At 54.6% G+C, this 12,071-nt stretch overlaps 1 protein-coding gene across 5 annotated transcripts in view; it reads left to right on the top strand.

Moving 5' to 3' along the window:
- ERI3 (ERI1 exoribonuclease family member 3) overlaps nt 1–12,071 on the top strand; it is a 130,505-nt gene extending 118,434 nt beyond the window's left edge. For 3 of the 5 annotated variants that reach the window (XM_058843315.1, XM_058843316.1, XM_058843319.1), the window contains one exon: nt 10,505–12,071. In XM_058843315.1, the coding sequence (XP_058699298.1) occupies nt 10,505–10,587 (83 nt within the window). In that variant the 3' untranslated portion in view covers nt 10,588–12,071. The remainder of the gene's footprint in view (nt 1–10,504) is intronic. The other 2 variants (XR_009278036.1, XM_058843317.1) reach the window with 2 other exon arrangements.

Genomic DNA, 12,071 nt, shown 5'->3' with positions numbered 1-12,071 from the left:
GTCTGCACCAGGTAAGGACCGTCACACATCCACTTTGCAGGTGGCTCTCTCCAGCCCAGCAGTCTGGGCAAGCTTTGCACAAAGCTGCTGCTCCAGCAGCTGCTGAGATAGCTGGAAAAGCCACGGCGTGCTTTTTGTGTTCCAGGGGCAGGCCTGAAATCCTGCCTCCTCTGGGACAGTGCAGGGCTCTCCAGCTCAACAAGCAGAGCCGGGGCAGACAGGTGCACTCTGTCCACACCACCTGAGGACATGTCTGGCCAGCAAAGCCTTTGGTGGGGACACTGTCGCATATGGCCTCACAGAGGGACCCATGCCCCAGCTCACCTGGCTGTCTCCGTGTCAGGAGACCAGAGAGCAGCAGAGCAGGCACAGCCCAGGGATATAGCAGGTCTGTGTGCCCAAACACCCTGGCCCTGTGTGCAGCTGCCTACAGATTGTCATGTTGAACAGAGGGCCATCTCCTTTGCCAGGTTATATTTTGAGCTGCCAGCGCTGATTTTTCCAGCCTTTTGGGATGTTATTAAATTACTTCCCAAGGACTTTTAATAAGCACTTTTGTTACCTTTGAAGCATGCAGCTTTGTGGGAAGATTACAGTCCCGCATCCATCTCGCTGGGAGAGAAACAATGGCAGCAGGGCTGGTGTTTGATCTCTCCTCCAGAAGGCGAGAGAGGTTTTGGGTTAGACAAAGAGGTGAGCTGCTGATTTAGAGCTAATGTTTAAAAATAGGCAGGTCTCCCTCCAAGATAGAGAGACCTGCCCTCCTCTGTGTAATCGCCTGCCTCTGCCTCGCTGGACTTGCAGAAACACAGCTCGCTTTATTTGAAGGCTTCGAGTGCAGCATCGCAGTTTGATTCTTGGTCCTTTTAAAGCAATAACTAGGCCATCTGACCAAGCTTTAAAGAGCAGGAGAACTTTCCATTAGGACTTGCGACACACTCTTGGCAGCACTGGAATTGCATTCTTGCCTTTCATTTTCTTTCTCTGACATCTCATGTCACTCAGGCAGGAGAAACTCAGCTTTATAAACTCACTCATCTCTACCTTGAAATTTCTCCCTAATTAGGGTCCCCATTCCAGTGGTGGGACTGGGTGTCAGGAAATGGATGTGGAACAGAGCCAACAGCAGTGGTGTAGGTCAAACCAAACTGCTCCCTGCAGCTCAGAGACCACCTGGCCGCAGCAGTGTCAGGGGCAGGGAGACAGTATCTCCCATGTCTGTGCCCACAGCTCGCACACAGGAGATACAAAGCCACCATCCCTGCCATGCCAAGCATCTGCATGTCAGGCTCCTGTGCTGCCCTCGGCAGGGACCATCAGATGAGTTACAGCACCACAAGCACCCAGCTCCTGCCAGGCATGCCTTCACTGCAGGGAGAAAAGGTGTCAAGGGAGTCGAATTCCCTTTATCTGTGGATAACTACTGCTGCCTTTAACAGCCTGGAATAAACTAGCCATAAATATCATGATCATAAGTGCTTAGATATGGCAACTTTACACTGAACAGAGGTTTTAACCTTCCCTGCGGAGGATATCCAGCTCTACATCACTGACTGTTTCCATTCAGCTGCACGGCCAAAGACAAGCTATTGATGAGCTGCTCAGAGAAGCTGCACCAGCTGCTGGCCACCTCTCAGCCCAGTCTCACCCCAGTCCTTACCCCAATTTTGGACTCCCTCCTGCTTTCAGGTCCAGACAAGAGTCCTGCTGCCCTCTCCCCCTCTGCCAGCATTCTTTCCTTCTCTGAGGAATCACCTGCAGTTTACTGGGCTCCTGTGGGGATCCCATCTTATATTCTCATTCCCACCCACAAGGAGGGTCCTGAGCCCCTAACTTCTGCAGCAACTTTTCCCTGAGCTAGGCCAGGGGTCCTGTATCAGCAAGAGGGCAGTTTGCATCCTCCCTGCACCTTGCCAATGCCCCGCCGTGACTTTATTTTGCATGGCGACTTTGAGGGGAGCTGTAAAACACTCAGACGAGTTAAATAATACACGACAGTGTACGGTATAAATTACAGGAAGCCAGCGGTGGAGCGACATTGTATGCTGAATAAATTAAAGGCTGCGTGACTTACAGGCAAGATTGATCTGCCGAGCATTTTGTTTAGTGACGTGCTTGTCATAAGGGAGAGCTAATTACAGGCGCAGAGGCGCACGGCTCTGGCGCTGGGGACCACAGAGCAAACTGGGCTCACGAATGTCAGCGGGGTCCTTGCACTTCCAGGATTTGCTCTTTCTGAGGCCAGTCACATGCCAGACCCCGTTAGCTGGATGCCTGCTGTTTTCCCAGGGTCATCCAGCACTGTCAAAACCTAGGAAAAGGACTGTGCTGTCACAGGGAGCTGCCACGGTCTAGAAGTGGGTGTGCTGGTGTAGGGGACACAGGCAGCTGGTGGCTCTGGGGTCTGCCCTGAGCAAGGGTTGGAGTTGGGTCTGCCTCAGCAGCCGAAGGGAAATGGAGATATCCAATACTGAGCCCATTCTGAATGGAGCAGAGCCATATAGGAGTGCATCCTTTGCTCCTGTGGCATTTTGAGCCCAGCGCTGCTCACAAGGTGACACAAGGATTTCACTGCTCTGGGATACCCAGGGCTGGCTGAGCAGCAAAGCTGAGAGCTATGGGGGCTGATTTGGGGACTGAAGAGTACAAAAAGGCAAGTACAGTTCAGAAATTAGGTAGGGATCTTGTAATAGCAGCATGCTGCCATGAGCCAGCAAGGGAGGGGGAAGTCTTCTTCAGGTCAAAGTTTGAACTGCATAATTTTGGGAAAGATGTGCTTTGCCCACAGGAATGTGAGAGACTGGTTAGAGGCTTGGATTCAGCTGGATGACTTTAACCGCTAAACTTGGGGCTGAGTTTGGAGGCTTGTCCTGCTGGGCTCCAGAGCAGGGATGGCTCCTGTTCCAGGACGTCTGTCCCCGCTGCCTGCACAGCTGAGCGATGCCATGCAGGCTGTGTGCAGCCCTTGAGGTCACAGCAGAGGCTGCACCATGGGGCTGGTGGAACGGGGACCTCCCTGGCCTGCCACAAGGGTGCCGCTGGCTGGAGACCACAGTCCGGAGCGGGCCGGCCGTCGGGATGTGCTCCCCTCCGGCTCGGCCGGCTCGGCGCTTGTCTGTCACTCGGTGGGATTATGAGTAGTGAGTGTAATGCATCGGCGTATGAATAGGGTTGTCTGGCTGATGGTGATGTATCGTTTTTCATTACTGCCTCTCAAGCCCTCCCTGCTCCACGTGTGGAAATTCTATTTATTCCCTAATTTGTAAAAATTCCCTCCTTATCTGATACCAATCAGGGAGGGGTAATTGGCTCTCCAGGGCTAGCGGCTGGGGTCCTGATGAAGAGATATGTGTGTCTGCTCTGGCTGTCCAGGCACCCTGCCCTGCTGCACCAGCGACACGGGCCACAATTAATAATGATTTGCAAATGGCAGACAAGCAATAACGCAGAAAGATGTCCAGCCAGCCTCCTGCCCGCCCCTTAATTTCCTTCTGTAATATAAATGGCACAGGAACGAAAATCCAGCGCCATAAATTCTGAAATTAGTTATTCACCGTAATAAATGGTTCCCTTTTTGGTGCACGGTCCTCCCCATCCTTCTCCCTTGACTCCCCCACTTCCTCCTCTCCTCCCAGCCCCCTTGCCTGCTACCTACTTCATTTGAGTCCTAATATGCAAATGCTGTAATTTAACGGGATGGTGAAGTTGATTTTCATGTTAACTTAATTACTTTGATTTATGAAGGGCTGGGATCTAGACACAGCTCCATCCTTACCCACCTCCCACCCTCACCCCTCTGCAGTCCTGCTGACCCGCCACCTCTCTTTCCTTTTCTTTCCTTGGCTCAGTCCTCTTTTCCTCTTCTTCCCAAGTTTAGTGTTTTATTAGCTGCCTTTAAGTGGACATAAGTCCTCGCGACAATCGCATGATGCGGAGGACAAATTCCCCGTCCTGCCTTGTTTAATCGTGCCTGGATAATGGATGTATAATTGACTCATTTGAATGCTTTTGCCTACAGGAGTGCAGAGCATTAAATGTTTGATTGCCTTAATTTCCAAACAGATCATTATCCCCTTCTTACCCGCTCTTAATAAACACTTTATGAGGATTTTTTTTGTAAAGGAAAAAAATCTCCACTCCTCGTACTTCTCTGAAGTGATAAACTCTAATTAAGTCTAATATTTAAAAATATGGTAATGGTGACTTGTTTGAATAAGTGGCCTGCATTTCCATAATTTCATTATTACGTAAAACACGCTAATTATTTGAAGTGTGCTTATTACTAAAAGAGAAATCTCCTTCTAATAAAGATGAAATTGGCTTTTTTCCCTGTATTGCTGTGCACGCCGCTCCCCTTCTCTCCTGGATGGTGAGTGGCCACAGCCAGGAGTGGGGTGATGGCAGCATTCGCTTTGTTTGCTCAGGGAAGGCTGCCAGCCAGGGGATGCTGGATGTGCAGGGACAGGCAGAGAGACTGAAGGACAAGCTGAGGTCTTTGTGCACCCTGTGTCACCCTTGGCCCAGCAATATTGCTGGAGCCCTTTTGGGCTCATGGGCTCCAGGAGTTGTTGGGAACACTGCAAGACAGCCCAGCCCCTGCTGCCCATTGCCTCCAGCAGGGATGCCCCAGCTGTCATGGTCTGCCCACACGGCATCGCCTGTGCCAGGCTATCCAGCAGCCTGTGGGGCTGGAAGGTGTCTCAGCAGCCAGGTGTCCTGCCGTGCAGAGGCCCCAGCCACCCAGCTCAGCCCTGGGAGGGAGCCAGCATCGTGTGTACATGATGGGAAGAGTGGATCCCAGTGCAGAAGACAGGAGGAAGCGTCCTGTCTCCCACAGGGTGACAGTGGCCAGCCTGGGTGGGAGAAAGAAAGTGCCCAAGCAGCAGGTTGATGGCCAAGACTGGATCCCTTTTTCTGCGCTTCCTGCACTTCCTCTGGGAACTGCCAGAGATGGGCCCTCCCTGCTTCAATGTCCCTGCTGGGGTAAACTGGATTTGGAGGTCTTGCTGACCCCAGTGTGCAGGGAGTGGGACAAGCATCCTGTCCCCCTGGGACAGACACAGGTTGAGGAAGGATGAGTATGAATTGCGTCCAAGCCCTCTTCAGAGCCTTTGCGGGTGCTCTGTGGTGGGGCAGGCAGGGAGGCACTGGGATGAAGTCAATATAAAACTAATTTTCTTTTCTTCATGAAGAAATGAGGTGTGTGGCAGTAACGTAATTGCAGATAATGAGGTAAGTTATTCTTAATATTCTGCACGTCGCTGTCAGCTCCACCTAATATACCTGGCGGCTGTGTGGGGCACACAGAGCCCCTTGCCCCATGCGCAGGATTATGAGGCCATTAATTTGGGAGCAGCTCAGCAGGACCATCCCTGGCGTCCCTGTGGATCCCTAGGAGCTGGGAGCACTTGGTTCTGACACGTCCTTGTCGCCACTATGGCGGGCATCCTGGTGTCCCCACCTTACCCAGTGTGTCACGGTGGGGATGGATTCAGATCAGACACAAACTCCCTCCTAGCTCCAGTGTGGACAGGGTGAGTGACACAAGAGCCTGGCTCTGTGTGCTGGGAAAATGCTGTCACTCCCTGCCCTGACAGTGACATTTGTGCTCACAGGGAGCAGTACAGCCCACTGTGGGGACACAGCGCCCAGCTCTCCCATTCATGATTGCTGGGGACCAGCAGCAGTGGCAGACTGTGTGAGATCTCGGAGGTCCGTGTGGCTGCCGCCGCTCACAAGGCCACCTGCTGTCACCCGGGGGCGGCGCTGGGGAGGCTCCGGGTGGCGGTGGCCGGGCGGCCCTGTTTCCGCTTTGCAGGGAGCTGTTATACAAAGGCAGCGGTGATATTATTCATTAACAGTAATCTGCCATTAGAACATTGACAAATGGCCCCTCGGCGCCTGAGCATCAGTTCTGGTACAGCCCATAAAGCATGGGGACAGTTTAAATATGGACCTGCTCAGCTCGGGCCGGGGGTGATCTGTCTTCCCGGCCATAGCACAGGTGCGCTGGGGTTGCCTCCAAATGAGCACGTTTGGGGGGGCCCTGCAGTCCCTGACCACCCACGGCCCAGTGGGGCAGCTGCTGGAATGGAAAAGCTCCGTCCTTGCTCCAGGAGTGTCTCAGCCCAGTGCACGGCAGTTGCAGCAGCGCTCAGCCCCTGTGGTAGAGGTGTCTGTGTGGTTTGATCCTGTGGGGAGGTGGGAGAAATGCTGGCAGGGCAGCATGCACAGGGATCCAGCCCCTACCCTTCTCCCCAGTGCCTGGGTTGGGTGTGCAGGTGATGCTGTCCTGGAGTGAGCATTGCTGCTCCTGACAGCCCAGTCCAACAGCACAGACTCCTGCTGATGGAATCCTTGATCTCATGCTGGGTTCACAGCAGTGCCACCATGCAGGGGCTGGCAGGAGGACGTCAGCCCAGTGCCATGGGCTCGGGACCTTCTGCCTCTATCTCAGCAGAGGAGTGCAATGGGAATGTCTGTGCCCCTCCAAGGACAAGGCAGCCAGGGATGCTGAACAGCCACAAACTCCAGCCTCAACTAGGAGAACGTCCTGCTGCCCCATGTGTGTGCACGTGTCGCCGTCCTTGGCTGTCACTGCAGCAGGAGCTTGGCAGGACGTGGAGAGGGCTGAAACGAGGGTGTCAAAACAGTGTGGTGTCACAGTGGGTAATGCTGAAACACACAGGGCAGGAGGGTTAAAACCTGGTGGGCTAAGCCAGCCAGGGTGAGTGGAGGCTGGGGTGTCACATTACCTCACACTGCACTGGCAGCTGGGCCAAAGGAGGGTCCCAGAGGTAGCCAGCCCCAGAACCCAGCACCTCAGGGCAAGCTCAACCCCAGCCATCCTGGGCCACTGCACAGGGACATGGGGGCAATGCTCGGAGGCAGCACAGCAAGGTGAGGGGCAGGGAGGCAGGGCACAGCCACTGCTCTGTTTGCGTGAGGCAGGATAACCCCAGGCTGACCCCTTTCACACACACCGCACAACACCCCTAAATCAATTGCATCTTATTATTACAATATCAATATACAATATTCCTACAATAACACCATTGATTTTCTACTCAGAGGCTGCACCTAAGTCTGTTTTAAAGAGGAGGGAGTTAATAGTGCCCCCATTAAAAATCTATAGATTACCCCCCACCCCAAAAAAAAGAAAAAGCAGTTTATATTCATTAGGGCTATTGAATATAAAGTAATATGTTTGTGTAGGACATTGGAGTAATGTGATAATCCGTCCGCATATCAGGGAGAAATCCACTTAGCAACCCTGTCAGCTTGACAAGAAAAATGTGCCCATAAAGTCAGGAATACATTGAGGGAGTGAGCGGGAGGAGAGCAGGGGCGCGCACGCGTGTGCGCGCCTGTGCAGAGCCGTGCTGGCCATCAGCGTGGGACCACCTTCATTCACCCTATCACCCTTGGGGCACGGGTGGGCACCACTCAGGCCCCTGGAGGTGTCTGGGGCTGGGACACATCAGGTGTGCCAGGATGGGGATCAATTTGGGGGGCTCTGCAACCTGCCAGCCTCCCTGGCCCCAGGTATGATCACCAGATGGGACAGGTTGGTGGGTGCCAGCCTGGTGCCAGCTTGATGCCAGCCACAGCCATGTGCTCCCCAGGGAGAGCTGGGCTGGGTGGGGGCTATAGGGTGGTCAGGGTTGTCTGCACCCTCCTGTCAGCCTCAGACTCTGCTTGTCCCCTGCCCCGTGGTCACCTTTGCGATGGATTAAGCACTGAAAAGCAGCCGAGCAATCCCAGTCGCGCTCTCTTAGGCTGTCAATTGCCATTTTTGTAATAGAAATTCCTTTCACAAGGTAACGACGGCCAGATTTAGAGGATTTCATATTGTTAATAATTCCCCAAACAGCCATCTGACTGTGTTGTTTTAAAAGCCGCTTAGTTTTTTGCTTTGGAGTTTATGAAAATCTCCCACTCTAATATCCCGAGAGCCAGCCTATAATTGTGTTATTAAATCAATCGGAGCGGATTACATTGTAAAATCAATAGATGGCTGTAATTGCATATTAGAAAGTTGTTCTGCTGTTGTTGATTTTTTTTTACATGGATAATTATAATAAGCGTGTTTACCTTAGTGCTGATTTGGAATGAGTCTCACTAAATGACGTATGATGAGCTTGGCACACTCGCTGCCAGGGGCCATAGCATCGTTTGGGACAGCAAGGACAGCGCTGGCATGGGCATGCGGGTGACACTGACCCAACAGGATCCCACCAGTTGTGCAGGGCAGCAGCTCAGACTTCAGGGTGTCTCTCTGTGCTGGCACATGGCAACAGAGCACACTGGGGTTTTGGGGAGGCAGATGATGGGGTGCAGGAAGCAGACAGCCATCACAGATGGTGTCCCCAGGGACCAGCCTGGGAGTCCCAGGAAGTGGCATGGGGTCTCACTGCCCATCTGGCAGCTGCCCAAGTCTCTGTGCAGTTCCCCCTCAGCAATATGAAGCAATAGTCAAGTCCCAGTGCCCACTTCAGCTCAGGGCAATGCTGCAGGCTGTGAGGTTGGCAGTGGGACACCTGGGGCTGTGCTTTCACAAACTGCTTACTTGTCTTGCAACCCACCTGCCACAGCTCCAGGATTTGCTTTGCTGTTACTTTTCGGGGGTAGCAGGCCAGGGCTGGCTGGCTGGGGGTATTTTGGCCACAGACAGTTGCATTCCTCTCACCTCCATTTCCCCAGCTTTCAAGCCACTATTACCCTGTTAGATCCCACTGGCAGCTGGCTCCAAGGGCTGAGGGCTTTCCAAGGGGTGCTCAATTGTCTGGGGGATGAGATGGAGCAGGTGATCCTAAGGACAGTGAGGGGATCGTTTGAGCGGGAACAACCTGACAGCAGCAGGAGCTGGCATTGAGGCTTGGCTGGGCAGGACACCTGTCACCTCCAGGGGCCTTATGCAGCCATCAGTGTCACCTTGGGCAGAAGAGAGGACGAAGGCACAGAGAGATGGACTCACCTCTGCCCTGTGCCACCCAGTGGGCTGGGGACCCCCTCTTTTGTTGGGCTGTCCTCATGTCCAGCTGCTGTCCCCTGTCTGGCACACAAATGACAAGAAGGTGTGCCACGAGAGGGTCTTGGGGACACTTCAGAGGCTTGTGGCACTGATGGGGACATTACCTCTTCCACTGCCAACCATCAGCCAGGAGGGTCTCTGGCAGCTCATAGCAGCCCCTCAGGAAGCTGCACATGGGGAAAGTTGTGAACCTCCGGCAGATGCTGGGGGACAGGCGGTGGCTTTGCCAGCAGGTCACTGGGCATGGTGGGGCTGGGCAGCGCTGCTGGTGGGGCAGGGAGCATCCAGGAGGCTGGGCAGCCCCATCCCTGGAGGCAATGCCTGGCAGCAGGACAGCGCTGCCCGGCTGCGGGGGGCCCTCAATCCGGCACGCGGCACTGTCAGCAGGCAGCCTGCTGTCTCCTAGACAGTGAAATATGGCCACAATTAGCCCGGATACAGTTCAATTATGATAAACAGCGTTTGCACCCTTTAAGCTGTGATTAAAAGGCCTCCTCCCGTTGATAGAGAGACCTAATTTCACATTATTATCGCTGTAGCTTGATTATAAAGCACTCCCTGGATTTACAGTTGGGAGATGGATGTGGAGGCTTCTTTATCATTTACACATCAGTAATGATGCAGCCTTCCCTCCACCACAACATCCATCCAGCAGCGGCAGGGAGAGGGGGGCCTTGCCTGCACCCCCCTCCCGGGGCACCCTCTCCCCATGTCAGCCAGGCCCCGCTGCCACACGCAAGTGGGCAAAGTCACCCTTACGGTAACAGCTTGATAAATGGGCGGGCGGTAATGAAATGGAGACATCAAGGCGTGGGGCGAGGAAGAAAGAGTGGTAATCGGAACGAGTGGAGCTGTCCCGAAACGGAGGGGAGCGGGAAGAAGGATCGCCTCTGCGCCGTGTGCTGTCAAGGGAGAAATTACACATTTACTCTTGCTTTTTCTTAAGGAGACGGCCCTCATAGATCAAAACATGGATTTACAAGCCAATTTTCAACATGAAATATAGACACTAGGAATCAATTTAAGCCCAGCTTCTATTTTAGCAAACGGTGCCTGAGTTTAGTCCCAGGTAAATAACACAAGAGCCTTCCCCCTTCCCATCTTGCTGCTCTGCCACAGCCCAGCACCAGGAGTGGCTGTGGCTTGCCATCCCAGCCACCTGCCACTTGTCAAACTCTGGTCGGTGGGCATAGGGAGGCACCACGGGCTGGCTCTGGTGGGAACATGGATGACTCCGACCTTCAGGTCCGGGGCATGGGTCCATCTCAGTGCAGCACCGGGTCATACTGGGATGCAGGTGGCCAGTGCTGGGACTGGGAGCTCTGCAATCTTGCCACATCACTGCAAGGTCCTTGGGACAGAGTACCTGGACTGGTGAGGACACAGGCCCAGTGCGGGATTCAGAACTTGCTCCAACAACTCCTCTTTGGATCATGCCTCTAACCCAGTATCTCTGTGCTTTCTCCTTAGATGACTGCAAGAACATTGCCAACATCATGAAGACACTGGCCCATAGAGGCTTCATCTTCAAGCAGACCTCCAAACCTTTTTGATCCCCAAGGCAAGCCAGGCAAGGGCTGCATGTGCCCGGTGCCGGCAAGGCGGGGAGGACGGGCTCCAGCATTAAAAAAAAACCGGCAACCGAGGCCAGAGGAACCGACACAAAAAAAATCTCAATTTCAGCTGTTAACTCCAGTAGAGGTTGTATATATGGGAAGGCAAATCTGTGTAGACCTGATGTGACTCCCTCTCTGGGCTGCTCCGGACATTATGCCATGCTAGCGGACAGCCGCGTAGGGCGCTTGCACCACATTTTAGACTTGTAGTTCGTTCTTTTTCTTTGGCTCCTGATTTCCGTCCCTCCCTCCATATCCCACCCCGTCCTCCCTCTCCCACCCCGTAGCCAGAGCATCCCCCATCTCCACCCTGGCATGGGCCATACCCACCTTCCCTTCTTCTTTCTCTTCTCTGGTTTTATGTTTTCAGGCCTCGATGGCTGCTGCAGCGATGCCGGTGTGTGCCTGCACTCGGGCAGCACTCACGGAGGCTCAGCGTGTCGAGACGGCCCCTCGCCCTCCCCGCCAGCTCCCCCCGCCTCTCCCTGAGCGCCTTTTCCCCTTTTTGAGTCAACACTAACCCCTCTCTGACTCCTGTATGTGACAAACGCGATCCGTCTCTTTATGTTCGAGGTGAAGTGCCTGTATTCTCCGCTGCAGAGCCCCTGGCAGCCCCACCGTGGGCTGCAGGGCCCCGGAGGGCTCCCTTCAGTGAGGCAGGGGCCCAGCGGACAGGCGGGCGGCAGGAGGGAGGTGACAGTGTCCGCATGGAGCCCCGTCCCCTCCCCGTTCCGTCTGCTCGTGCCTCTTGCGGGGCTGGGTGGGATGCCCAGCCCTGCCTCGTCCCCGCCGATCAATTCCAGCTCCATGGGGGACAGGCCCGCCACAGCACCGTGTCCGTGTCCGGTGGTGGACGTGCCAGCGCGCGCTGGCCCCCGGCCCACAGGTACCTGAGCAGGGGAGCTGCAAATTGCCCCAGACCCCTGAGTGTGCTCCCTGCCAACCTCCCTCGGTTCCCGAGCTGAGGCTCAGCCCCTCACGTGCCCACGTGCTGTGCCCCTCACAGGTCCCCGCGGACGCTCAGCAGCAGCTGGCTTGTTGCCTGAGAGAGTTGCCGAGCACATCCCCGGCTGGGTGGGCTCCCGGCCGGCCAGGGCGGTTGGGGGGAGCTGTGGGGCGGGCTGAGGGCGCACGTCCTCTCAGTGTCACCCAGCCCCAGGGCCCTGCTGAATGGAGCCCTCGTCCGGGCACTGACCTGCAGGGAGGCTGCAGCCCCAGGCCCGTGCATGCATGGCCTGGAGCGAAGCCGGTGACGGCAGCCAGAAGGGCAATACAGGCACTGAACTTGGCGGTACATGACTGCATGGTGTGTGGTGTTCCAGTTAAACCAACCGATAATGCAACCCCAGCATTTTCATTGTCTAGTTATTCCAATCCTTGCTGTAAATGTGCCACATGAATAAAGTTTGGGGGTAAAGGAG

The sequence above is a fragment of the Poecile atricapillus genome, chromosome 7, assembly GCF_030490865.1.
Source record: "Poecile atricapillus isolate bPoeAtr1 chromosome 7, bPoeAtr1.hap1, whole genome shotgun sequence".
Classification (NCBI taxonomy): Eukaryota; Metazoa; Chordata; class Aves; order Passeriformes; family Paridae; genus Poecile; species Poecile atricapillus.
Note: the sequence above shows the minus strand (reverse complement) of the source record. Positions and strands in the feature narration are given on the sequence as shown.